We start from the raw sequence: 14,289 nt of genomic DNA on the forward strand, positions 1-14,289 counted from the left end.
AGAGATAGTAACAGTCTTTGTTACACAGAGTTTTTGTAAGGAGAGAATGAAATGATGTATCTAAAGCATCTAGCATGTAATAAGTGTGGGTCGTTATTCTATATAGAGAAAATGTAGACATAGATTAATTTATTATAAAATATACAAATTCTACCCCGAGATTGCTCTCCTTATATATACATATTTTTTAGGGCCACACCCGCGGCATATGGAGGTTCCCAGGCCAGGGGTCTAATCAGAGCTGTAGCCACCGACCTACACCAGAGCCACAGCAACGCAGGATCCAAGCTGCATCTGCAACCTACACCACAGCTCACGGCAACACCGGATCCTTAACCGACTGAGCGAGACCAAGGATCGAACGCACAACCTCATGGTTCCTAGTCGGATTCATTTCTGCTGTGCCAAGATAGGAACTCCTTGCTCTCCTAATATTAATATTTTTAGGGTATTTCTTCTTTAAACAGGAATCAAAAGAAACAATTTATCATCAAAATATGTTTATGTGTAAATACTACATGGAATTTGCTGATTAAAACAGCTTTGCTATACAGAGGTTTTTTTTTTTTTTTTTTTTTTTTCTCTTTTCTTTTTTTGTCATTTTAGGGCCACACTGTGGCATATGGAGGTTCCCAGGCTGGGTGTTGAATCAGAGCTGCAGTTGCCAGACTACACCAGAGCCACAGCAACTCAGGATCCAAGCCGTGTCTGCAACCTACACCACTGCTCATGGCAACACTGGATCCTTCACCCACTGAGTGAGGCCAGGGATTGAACCCGCATCCTCGTGGATACTAGTTGGGTTCATTACCGCTGAGTCATGAAGGAAACTCTCAAGAGGTTAATTTTCTTTTTTTTTTTCTTCTTTATAATGATTTTTATTTTTTCCATTATAGCTGGTTTACAGTGTTCTATCAATTTTCTATTGTACAGCAAGGTGACCCAGTTACACATACATGTATACATTCAAGAGGTTGATTTTCAAAGCATGATTTTTGATATGGTGTGGTGCCATGTTGTCCTTTTAGTCATTTATTTTAACCCAGAAAAAGCTTCCACTGTTTGTTTTCTTTTGTGTATCTTCGGAGCACCCATGATACATGAATCCCTTTATTATTATTTTTTTTTTTTGTCTTTTGTCTTTTTAGGGTCGTACCCGCGGCATATGGAGGTTCCCAGGCTAGGAGTCTAATGGGAGCTACAGCTGCCAGCCTATAGCACAGCCACAGCAATGCCAGATCCAAGCTGCATCTTTGACCTACACAACAGCTCATGGCAACACTGAAGGCTTAACCCACTGAGCAAGGCCAGGGATCGAACCCGAAACCTCATGGTTCCTAGTTGGATTCATTTCCCCTGAGCCATGATTAGAATTGTGCATCCATTTATGCTTTAAGTATTTATTGAGCACATACTATATGCAAGGTACTGTATGAGGTGCTGGAGAGACACCGGTAAATAGTACAAGTTCCCTGCTCTCATGTCAGGTATATTATGGTGGGGGAAACAGACAAGAAATAAGAATAATAAATTTTCAAATAGTGATAAATACCACAAAGAAAATAAAACAAGGCTACTTGATAATGTATGGGGGAGGAAGGAATAATTACCTAATCAAGGCAGGCTGTCAGAGAAGGTGATTTCAAGAAGATTTTTTTTTTTTTTTTTTTTTTTTTTGGTCTCTTTGCCACTCCAGTGGCATATGGAGGTTCTCAGGCTAGGGGTCCAATCGGAGCTGTAGGCCACACACAGCCACAGCAACACGGGATCCGAGCTGCATCTGTGACCTACGCCACAGCTCACGGCAACACCGGGTCCTTAACCCACTGAGCAAGGCCAGGGATCGAACCCGCAGCCTCATGGTTCCTAGTTGGATTCGTTAACTCCTGAGCCACAACAGGAACTCCTCAAGAAAATACTTGAAAAGTTTTTGACAAGTATACATTAAAAAGAAAAAGAAGGTATTTGAATAACAAGAAGGAACTAGACACACAAATTGGGTGACAAGCTCCAGGCAGAAGTAGTACCAAGTGCAACACCTCTGAGGCGGAGGTGACTTAGCTTTATGAATTCCTAAGTAACTTGCATACAAATCCACTCAAATGAGTTCATTATTCATTAGATGAATAACATTGTATATCTTCAACTTATACAGTGTTACATATGTCAATTATATTTTTAAAAAAGTTTCTTTGGACTGAGCTGGGAGAGGGTAGTGTCCTAGTCTACATCCGCAGAGATTCCGATTCAGTAGGTTGGGTGAAGACCACAAATTTGCATTTGTAATAAACTCACAGGTGACACTAGTGCAACTAGTCTGGGGACAACACTTTGCGAACCACTGCTCTTAAATCTGTCTTGTGAGATTAATATCCATCTGATAAAGTGAAGCATGCCAATATTTTCTTTCATGTGAAAAAATTTACTTAGCATGGTGATATCTGAAATTTTTTTTTTATTAATGGAAAAGGTATGTGAAATATTAGCGGTAAGAAATGCCTTCAATATTTCATATTGAATTTGTAGCATCTATAAGAGTATGAGTTTAATTTCAATATAGCCTCTTGGTGAAGGGTTAATGGCAGTTTTCATTTGGAGAGCATTTCAAAATTATTTTTTAAATGTTAAAAAGGATTTAAATAACTGTGATATTTTCCAAAATTATTTTATGTCTAGGGGATCACAGAAATAGAAATTGTATATTACATCCTGTTAATCTGGAGGCTGTGAAAAGGTTATGCTTCTTATCAACTCTGCCATTCAGGAAGATGCTCACAAAAAAAAGAGATGAAGAGGGATGTCAGAGAGATCAGCTCAAACCATTGTGGTCAGCAGGGAGCCAGGTTGCTAGTCACACAGCCTGTATGACTTATGTCAAAGAAGCCCATGTGTTCCTGCCCCTAGTCGTGGTTCCCAAGCAGGGACTTAATTTATAGGCATGTTGCTTGTGCTTTGGACATCATGACCTTAGCAGCATCAGGGTAAGCACATGGATGATGATACTAAGAAGAGCCAATGGTTATCCAGCACTTATATGCCCTTCCTCAAAGTGCTTTACACGACTAAATGACCCCCCCAACATATGAGGTGGAGAGTAACAACATCTCCATTTTATAATGGAACATCAGAGAAAGAGTAACTCAGTAATTTAGGTTACCAGGCAGTAATTGGAAAAGCTGGGATCCAAACTTAGACAATATGCTTTGGTCTGATCTCTTAATGCACAGATTGTTTCTCAGCTTCTGGGGGGTTACATCCTGACAAACCCATCTTAAGTTAAAAACGCATTTCATACACCTAACTTAATCATAGCTCAGCCTAGCATACTTCAGATGTGCTCAGGACACATTACATTAGCCTACAGTTGGGCAAAACCATTTAACACAAAGCTTATAGTAAAGTGTCAAGTTCATGTAATTTATGGAATTACTATTTTGAAAGTGAAAACTGAATGGTGGTATGGGTACAGAATGGTATCAGTATGTCATTTGTTTACCCTCCTGATCATGTGGCTGATTAGAAGCTGTGACTTGCTTCCTTGTCCAGCATCATAAGACAGTATCATACCACATTGAAAAGATCAATGTGTTTCTACTTAGTATGTGTCATTTTATGTCCTCTTACAGTGGAAGAATTAAGTTGAACCACCTTAAGTTGGGGACCATCTGTATACTATTTTGTATTTGGAGAAGAATCCCCAAATCAAAGATTTTCAAAATTTGTGTCAGTAGTCTGGGTTAAAAGGAGGTATCTGATTCTTTTTCTCACTCCCTTTAAGTTATAACACAGGAGTAACACAATGTCAGGTTTTTAATCCTTCTGCATGGGTTTGGCCAGAAGACATTCCAAATGAGGACCAAGAGATAAAGACTGTAGAGTAATTACTGCAGAGAAAAATTTTGTACACACTTCCTAGTGTGTGATTTGGGGCAGGTCCCCCAAATATTCTGAACTTAAGTTTTAGTGTCCACGAAAGGATGACAACATTTACCTCACAAGATGGGAAAATTAAGTGAGGACTTTTCTGACCACTGATACAGGTAAGAACTGCATTATTCAGATGTTCAGATGAGTGGATATTTTATGCATAACTTATGGAGTTTTCAAGGGCCATTTTGACAGGATTTTTTGCCTTACCTGCTGACATCACAGCTCTTGTTTTAAGATGCAATTCCATTGTAAGCCTTTGAATGACAGCGGATCTAGAGTCTTCAGAGGATCTCCTCAGGCTAGTTCCACAGTTGGGCTCAGGATGGCACACCTTAACCATGGAGATAAGTCTGGTGGCATCCAGATAAAATACTATGAAGCTTGCTAATAAAAGCTATGGTTGGGGCAGAATGGCAATGGAGAGGAGCAGAATTCCAAAAAGAACTGTCAACTAGACATCAGCAGGTATGTTGTTTTCATTTACAAAGAGATACCACAGATATTTCTTGTCAATCGGACATCATGGTTCATGTCACTGTCTGGTTCTGACAACAACAAGAAATAATATGTCAAGGTTTCTGAGTACTTCATTTCAAAGCTTTGTATTTACTATTTAGACTAATTCTTTGGGACAATTATAGTTGAGTTTATCCATGATCAAAAAATATAAAGAATCACTAAAATGAGTAGAACTGCATAAATATATAGAGGTAGGTAATATTTGTGGATGCTTTTACTATGTAACCTAGATCCTAAAATCCAAGGAAGAGAATTGGAGAAAATACAAAAGTGCAAGGGAGATGAGTAGTGAATTGTCTTAACTTTTATTTGATTATTTTCATTTACAGTTCTGGCACTGACACTTTTTTTTTAAAAAAAGATTTAAATTTTATGTAAAGATTGAATTTCAATAAAATAACTTAAAAAACATTTACATGTACATCACTAAATCTCCATAAAATATACAATAATTTTGATACAGCTCTAAGCTAGAATGACTTTGAAGGAAATGATACATATTCATAATTTTCAAGAGATCTCTCATATATCACATGTAGGAATAAATATTTATATTGGATTTGCTAAGACGTGAAGTGTTAAACACTATATAACATGCATTCAAAAATTAAAATATACATTTTGGAAAACATTTTAAAAGCATAAAACTGTGTTTTCATTTAATCTAGATGTACATTTGAGCTTTTAAATAGAAATTTGAACATTTATTACAAATAAAAGATACTATAACATCAAGTGAGATATAGTCCAAAAGTTGCTAGGACCCAGTTTGAACATGTAGAATATAAATTTCTCCTTTGGCTAGAGTTAAGTCTCATCTTTTTTTAACCTTCAAATGAGATGGAATAACATTAAATTTGATAATTTTAAAACTTTACAAAATATTGGTAGATTTTTAATTTGAAGTACTTGGAAGCTTTATTTTTTTTTCATTTGTATTGATACGACAAAATCAAACACATGGACTTAACTGTCTAAAATTAAAATCTAAATATTCCTGCTAAGTGACGGTAGGTATTTAATATTTCATAGATAAAAATCACTCAATTGCAATGGACTGTGTTTTATACAAAGTAAAGATTATTAAGAATTATTTTACACTCACAAATTAGGAGATAAAATGCTTTGTGTACTTCTGAACATAAATATCTCTCTGATGATTATTGACACACAAAAATTTCCTTCTCTATTCAAGAGAGCTGATAGCAGTTCGCTGTTTGGCATTTTAAAAGATTGCTCTTTCTAGAAAATAGCAGCAATATTCCTCACCCAGGAGAACTGAAGATACTGAAAATTGACATGCTGCTACAACCTGAATCACTTCATCAAATTAGCTTCACATTACTATACATGAGGCTAAGCAAACGATAGAAAGTCACAGAAAACAGGATGTTAAAATTAATCCCGAACAATTTTGAATCTTTTTTTAGTCAGAAGAAACACATGAGCTATTAAGTTTTTTCCACAGTTTAATACATTTTGGTATATAGTACGTATTATGAATTCTCTGCTCTTGGTCTGGTATGTCATTCTTTTACTCATAGATAGTGAAAATGCCTGAATTTGAAGATTTAAAATATGTTACAAAATCCATATACATGTTGGCTGTTAGGTGTTTAGTATAATTTGAGATTTATATAACTAGGAGAATGGTAAAAAAAAAACTGTTTATTACAAAACATTCATTTTATTTTTGATTACTGTGTTGAAATAAATGTCAAAACAACCCTCCTACTCCCCTTACTGTATTACAGTATTTATAAAATATATTAGTGTTATTAAACTGTGAGATCTTCTTAGATAACATCTGAATAGTATTTTTTAGAATATCCTCCCCCCAGGATCTACGGATTATTATAACACATTTCAATTTTACATTTTGATATAAAAGCAAAAGGATAAGTTGTCAACTTCTATTTTTCCTGTTAATTCTTCCTCTGGATAACTGATTTTGAAATTACAGTAAACAATTTCTAAATTCATTGCTTTGCTAGATTTCCCATTTTAGAGTGAATAACTTAAGAAATAATATTTAGACTCTTATATACTAAAACTTTTATATACTAACATTTCTATACTAAAATTAGACTCATACTGGACAAATGGAAAAGGTGGACACTGAAAAGCACTTGATAGAATTTTATTCTCAGCATTTTTTAAATCAGGGAACTAACTATTCCATTTGACTGGGAACAAAATTACAAAGGGAAATATTAACTTTTAAATCTAATTTTAATTTAGAGCTTTTACATATACATTAATAATCATGTCTTGGGTAATTATTGACTAAGGTGCAACAATCAAAATTATCAGGAATGTTTACATTTAAGAAAAATATTAATACCAAATCTTTAAAACCTATCTGATATCATTCAGCTCTATGTGTTCAGATACAAATGAAATGTGACATTCTCCTAAGTCTAGTGCAGATCTCATCAGCCATCCACCTAAGCGTTAATAGGGGTTATGACCTTCTTCTGTACTTTCCTAAATTATAATATACCTCTGTTGAATCTGCAGCATGTTTAGAAGGAAACCTATAATTTTAGCTAAAAGCATGGTGCTTAATGTGTTTTAAATGGTAATTCAAATCATACCATATTTTAATTGTCCTATAAAATATATACTTGATGACATTTCAGATGGAATGTATTTCAAGTTGATAGTGGTAGCCAAAAATGCTGATAACTTAAAAGGTGCATAATATTAAAAACTTGCAAAATTCATATATTTAATTTTTAATATACTATAAATGTTCACTGAATCTAAAAATAATACCCTAATTGTAAGGTTCCTTTTCAAGTAGTTGTTATTAAAAAATTATAAATAATTCTTATACTGTGACTCTCTGTCTTGCACTTCAAAGATATGGAATATTATCTTTATTACTATATAAATAAAAAGTAGTCCTTTACAGAAGGAATTGAGGAGAATAGGGGAAGTGAACTGTGGCTATTTTTCCCTGTTATTATGTGCATTTACAGATATAAAGTTGAAAATACCATTTGCTTATGTCAGGGAGAATAGGCCATGTTCTGCTTTAGGAAATAATGAGTCCACTGCTCCTTTGATAAAGTTACTGTGCATTCAGCTCAGCTGAGTATATAAGCATCTAGTTAAGGCTATGTATACATAAAGAGAAGAACTGAGGTGATTATTTGGATAAATCAGGAAAACAAATTTATAAAGAGATCATTTTATTGGTCTAAATACTTTTTCTCCCCATCATGTTCTGATTTTACCACACAGTAGTTCATTTTCCACTTAACTTTACCTGTGTGAAATATTACACAGATAAGAAATTTCTTATTGGATAAGAAATATCCATAGAATAATAATTTTCTCTATTAAAGCATATCTGCTTTTCTGCAGAAAAATCAATATTAACACCCCCCCCCCCAGATATCAATTGTCAAAGCACCTAATTCAAGGGGAAAAAAATGCTCTAAAGTATTTTTTTTTTGAATTACATGAAATGATCAGACGGAGAAAACTTTTTTTTTTTTTTTTTGGCTGAAGGATTTTTAGGTTTAGAGAATGAACCTCCTTGGCTACATCCACAGTTTTGATAACTGTGATACAAACAAGGCAGACTTTAAGAGACCAAACTATCTTGGAGGCTGGCAGAGACATACTGAATTTGGAGAGAGCTACCTTTTCACTCCAGAGTACCTTATTAGGTGTTTAGAGCCAAGAAGAGTCATTCATATTTTCATTGGAACTAGCAAGTAATTTTGTGGGTGATTCTGTACATACTATAAAGTTCTTAATATATGAGCAAAAATGACAGTTTACTGATGAGTGAGCATAAAAACCAATGAACACTTAGTAAAGATACTGTAGAAATGTAGTAAGTCAGCATTTCTTAAAGACATGTGCTATATGAGAACCATTAATCTGTTCTAGTAGAAATCTCAATTTTCAGACAAGAAGGAAAAAAATCCAAGCCAAGCATGAGAAAAGGAAACATCCACAAATTATGTATCTTTTTATATATAAATTTTCAGGGAAAATGAGAATGGGTGTGCAACATAAAAAGCAGTTTATGCTCTAAACTTAAAAAAAAAAAGGCAAGTACCATCAAGTAATAAAATGTGACAGTTCCCTTAGGAAGAGTTAATAAAAAGTTAAGAAAAATAGAAATTCCTCTGCTTAATTAAACAAACATCAGTAACAGCAGGATTGTTTCTGTCGCTGTTTTTTTTTTTTCCTTCCTTTCTTGTTTCAGAAATCTTTGATTAAAAGAAGGGCAAAAATAGTCTGCTATTTATATAACACAAATGAAGGCACAAATAGTAGGACTCCAGAGTTGATGAGTGAAGGCGTGGTGAGTATCAGGTGATTTGGCATGAACAAAAGCTGACCCTGAAATACAGCTGAAGATCTAGTGCTATTTTGTGTTTATAGTTGCATACCTAAATGACTAACTCAGTCAGGGTTAAAAATCTTTAAGGTCCATAAAAATCTTTTCTTTCTTACTTTCTAGCAATAAAATATACTTATCAAAACTTGCTAGCTTATCTGTGCAAATGTGTACTTATCAATGATGCAAAAAATATGTAGGAAAATAAACCCTAAAAGACCTGCTTCAAAAGATCGTGTACAGAGTCAGTTTCTAGGGAACTTTCAAGATTTGATTTGGAGAGAGAAACCAAAATATGGACTCCAAAGGATGTAAGGACAGCTGTGCCCTGGTAGGAGGCACTTTGCGATTTGTTGATGAAAGCTTAAATGGAATTTACTTTCTAAGAGCTGATCATAGGTAAAGCTCCCTGTCCTTAGGAAAATTTTGGGCCCACAGGCCATGCTTTGACAGAAAATACCTTTGGACCATATCCCAGAATCGTTTGCTGTAAGGACATCATACATATATGATTTGGCTAGATTAGCACTGACTCGATTGTCACTAATAATTATATATGGTCTTAGGAAGAAAGGCTATCACTGAAGTCACTGAGTACAATATTCATTTAAAACTATCTCAGGAAGGAATTATACACGTTTGTTCAATAATTATTAGTTTAAAATCTCTAATTTTTTTTTTTTTTACGTCTCTGCTTGTGAAAAAAATGTCATTATGGTCATATCTTCCTTGGACTCAAATATTCTAGAATCTGAAGTCATTCAAAACTAGACTGGAAAGAAGCAGATTAAAAGCAGGGCAGTGAGGTCACCAATTGCTGTTCTTCTCTCCCAAGTTTGTTTAAATAACTAAATATATCAGTAGCTGACAATTATTCCACATCAGAAGCATCATTGTCAGAAAGATGATAGTTACTTCCCTTCACTCGGATATATTCAATGTATCTCCCTTCATCAGAATCTGAAGCACCACATGTACACAGCCTGTTGTCAAACAGTGATTCAATTTCCTCTAATTTTTTCCCTTTGGTCTCAGGAAGACAGCCATAGATGAAAAGGAGACCCATAGCAGCGAATCCAGCATAGAGGAAGAAGGCTCCTGCAATGGAAAATAATATATATGTTGGAATGGATACTTAATTTTAACTTTGCTTTCTGGTCACTCGTGCATGACTTGGTCTGAAATGGAACCAAAAAACTGCTTCCAGCCGAGTTTAATTATTCTAATGCAGTAAATATAATGCAAATTATCCATCTAAATTCAAGTCATGTAATGCCAAACTCAGGAAGAATGACAGACCAAGCTCATAAGTAACTTCTGCTTTGAAGTCTTTCCTCTCTTTCCCCGGTAGAGTTAACTGTGCTTTCACAACACTTTGCAGAGGCAAAGTGATATATAACAACCAAGAAGTAGTATAATTATGTGTGAATAGATTTGTGTCTTGCCTACCAGACTGGAGGCAATCTGAGGGGAATTCTCACTTATCTTGCATTTCCAGAACCGCATTCAGTGATGACATTGCTGAATTCATGAGTCAATGTCCAAAGTCTGGGAGTCAACTGTGAATTTTCTCTTAATCTCCCACCCAATATTCAATCTGTTAGGAAATCCTGTGGGATCTACCTTCAAATTCAATCTGAAGATGACCACTTATCACCATCCCACTAATATCTCTGGTCTAAAAGCCATTCTCTGTCACCTGTACTACTGCAGTAGTCTCTTAACTAGTCTCCCATTCCTTCTCTTAGACCTCTATAGTCCATTTGTGTGTGTGTGTGTGTGTGTGTCCATAGCACTTATCACCATCAAAGATCTATAAAGCTTAATGATTTGTTTTGTTTCCTTCCAGTAGAATGTAAGTTTCATGAGGTCAGAGAATTTTGTTTTGCTGTAAGATTACATGTGTCCATGCAGCACAATCGCAAAGACATAAATAGTTTCTGGTGTGTTTCCTAAGTGTCCATACAGCAAGCTTAGATGGATAAGATATGAGTATGTGACTTGTGCGTATCCTCTACAAATTTCCATCTTGCCTTCCTTTATAATCTAATTCCCTATTTAAATAGAGAACTTATGCTTTTACTTTTGATGGTGGAGAACAAGTAACTATAATGGAGTCTTTGCTTAATTTTAGGCCTTCAGTCCAGAGCATCCTGTATATGATTTGCAGGAAAGAAAAGGACAAACTAGTGTTGAAGAAACTACTGGTTGAAAAAAGAATATTGGATTGGGAGTTGGAAGATCTGGGTTTCAGTTTTGCTCTGTGACTTCTAGATAGTCATTTAACCTCCTCTCTGGACCTCAGTTTCCCTATGAAGTAAAAGAAGATGGTTTCTCAGCTATTTAACTTTATGGTTTAAATTATAATTCATTAAGTTTTACAACCCAAATCAGGACCAGGTGAGGAGAGATGGTTATAAGATGCTTGAGAGGAGACCAGCAAAAATGGTATCCTCAAGGACAGAGTCTGTGGCTTGTCTTTGGGTTCCTTGTACAGTGCTGACACCATTGGAGGGTCTAGAGAATGAATGTATGCTTGCTGACTGCCAGATGGACAACATTGGGTAGCAGATCTGAAACAAAGGGCTAAACTAGACAACAAAAAGATATATTTGAAAGTTAAGCCTTAAGCTGAATAGCACAGCAATTAAAGAACCGAATAATATTTCTCAGTTCTGAATCATTATAGGGAGTAGAAAGATATTACTAAGACTACTTTTTTAAAGACTTATAATCCTATAATCATTTCAGTACTATGTACAGAAACATTTCTTGGGAAGGCTCAAGAAAAACTACAGAGAAAAATTACTGCTGAATCGGCCATCCCAAAGCTTCTGCTCTGTGGAATGACAAGCCGTAAGAAAATAAAAGGGAAATAGAGATATTAGAAAAAATATGAAAGGGTTGACTAAATCAAAACACAGTTTGTTAGATTAAGTGACCAGATGTTATATAATTCTTGAACTGGAATTAACAGAAGTAAAATTCTCTTTCTCTAATAAAAATACACTCCATTTAAAAATACAGGACTCTTTTACTTCATTTCAGTTTGGTTCATAAATACTACAAGTTTATATAATTTTATGTCTTAGATTTGCTAAATAATCAGAACATAATAGTTCATCTGGCATGCACAGCTCAGTGTGACAGTGAGACAGAGGCACCATGGCTCTGTAGGGAGTATAGATCTGAGAGTCACAAAGTGCTGCAGGCTGGATCCCTGTGCAGTTACTTAAATCGTCTTGACCTTAGTTTCCTGATCTAACAGGGAAAATAATTCCTCCTTGACCAAACTGCAAAGAATAGAGAGAATGTGTGTTACATGGCTATTAGAATTTTGGATATTATTTGCTCAAAACAGTGATAGCATTATTAAATTCTACTAAATGACTAGGGAGCATGATAATGGGAGAAAAAAGAATGTATACATGTATGTGTAACTGGGTCACCATGCTGTACAGTAGAAAAAAAGTTGTATTGGGGAAATAACAATGAAAAATATTAAAAAGTTATTATTAGTTGCCATGACTAATAAACCAGGAATGTTTTTGATCCAAAGGGTGATACTGACAAACCACCTCTTGGAGAATGTGGAATTTTTGAGAAAAAAAGTGAAAGGAAGTCCTGTGTTCTGATTACAGACAAGCAAAACTGTGGAGGTAAGAAAATAAATGGGATCTTTGGTGGAGAGGGACAAAGAAAGGCTGGTAATCATGATGATAATCCAGAAAAAAATAAGTTTGGAGGTAAAGCATTTTAGACTAAACCAGGCTACTAAACTCTAAAACATCTGAGTGAACATAGTCTGGCTTTATGAAATATAATATTGAAAAAATATTCATCATCTTTCACAATTTGGGAATTGTGGCATGATTAGAAGTAATACAATGATAGTGCTAAACTCCTACAGTTAAAAGCACTTGGTTTAGGAAGATTCTTTTTTTTTTTCTTGTCTTTCTGTAAATTATGCAATAAATTTTATTACATTGATAGCTGTACAATGATCATAACAACCCAATTTTTATAGCATTTCCATCCTAAACCCCGGTGCATCTCCCCCCCCCACCCCCAACCTGTCTCATTTGGAAACCATAAGCTTTTCAAAGTCTGTGAGTCAGTGTCTGTTCTACAAAGAAGTTCATTGTGTCCTTTTTTTAGATTCCACATGTAAGTGATAGCATATGATGTTGGTATCTCTCTGTCTGACTGACTTCACCTAGCATGATAATTTCTAGGTCCATCCAGGTTGCTGCAAATGCCATTATTTCTTTCCTTTTAATGGCTGAGTAACATTCCATTGTGAATATGTAGCATATCTTCTTGATCCACTTCTCTGCCGATGGATGTTTAGGTTGTTCCCATGTCTTGTCTTGGCTATTGTATACAGTGCTGCAATGAACACTGGACTACATGCATCTTTTTGAGTCATGGTTTTCTCTGGATAGGCCCAGGAGTGGGACTGTTCCCCCTGGATCAAAGAAGGGTATCTTTGTCTGGTTTTGGTGTGAGGCTGATGATGTCCTCATAGAATGAGTTTGAGAGTTCCTTCCTCTGCAATTTTTTGGGATAGTTTCAGGAGAGGTGTTAACTTTTCTCTAAATGTTTGATAGAATTCACCTGTGAAGCCATCTGGTCCTGGACTTTTGTTTGTTGGAAGTTTTTAAATCACAGTTTCAATTTCAGTACTTGTGATTGGTCTGTTCATCTTTTCTATTTCGTCTTGCTTTATTCTTGAAAGATTGTATGTTTCTAAGAATTTATCCATTTTTTTCTAGGTTGTCCATTTTATTGGTGTATACTTGAATATAGTAGTCTCTTACGGTTCTTTGTACTTCTGTGATGTCCATTGTAACTTCTTCATTTCCAATTTTATTGACTCGAGTCCTCTTTTTTTCTTGATAAGTCTGGCTAAGGGTTTATCAAATTTTTTTTTCTTTTGGCTTTTTTTTTTTGCCTTTTCTAGGGCCGCTTCCCACGGCATATGGAGGTTCCCAGGCTAGGGGTCGAATCAGAGCTGTAGCCACTGGCCTATGCCAGAACCACAGCAACATGGGATCTGAGCCGCGTCTGCGACCTATACCACAACTCACTGCAATGCCAGATCCCCTACCCACTGAACAAGGCCAGGGATCAAACTCGCAACCTCATGGTTCCTAGTTGGATTTGTTAACCACCGTACCACTACAGGAACTCCCTATCAATTTTTTTTTTTTTTTTGATCTTTTCAAAGAACCAGCTTTTAGTTTTACTAATCTTTTCTACGGTTTTCTTCATTTCTATTTCATTTATTTCTGCTCTGATCTTTATGATTTCTTTCCTTCTGCCAACTTTAGGTCTTGTCTGTTCTTCCCTCTCTAGCTGCTTTAGATGTAAAATTAGGTTGTTTATTAGAACTTTTTCTTGTTTCCTGAGGTTGGCTTGTATTGCTATAAACTTCCCTCTTAGAATTGCTTTTGCTGCATCCTATAGGTTGTGGA

General features: G+C 35.4%; 1 protein-coding gene across 2 annotated transcripts in view; it reads right to left on the reverse strand.

The window, feature by feature from the left end:
* Positions 1-4,738: 4,738 nt before the first annotated feature.
* SLC2A13 (solute carrier family 2 member 13) overlaps positions 4,739-14,289 on the reverse strand; it is a 381,257-nt gene continuing 371,706 nt past the window's right edge. For both annotated transcript variants that reach the window (XM_021092534.2, XM_084957209.1), the window contains exon 10: positions 4,739-9,910. In XM_021092534.2, coding sequence (XP_020948193.1) covers positions 9,684-9,910 — 227 coding nt within the window. In that variant the 3' untranslated portion in view covers positions 4,739-9,683. The remainder of the gene's footprint in view (positions 9,911-14,289) is intronic.

The sequence above is a fragment of the Sus scrofa genome, chromosome 5 (assembly GCF_054392235.1).
Source record: "Sus scrofa isolate SSC_HxYL_T2T_F1_AM1 chromosome 5, Sscrofa_HxYL_maternal_Yorkshire_Landrace_v2.0, whole genome shotgun sequence".
In the NCBI taxonomy this organism is placed as follows: Eukaryota; Metazoa; Chordata; class Mammalia; order Artiodactyla; family Suidae; genus Sus; species Sus scrofa.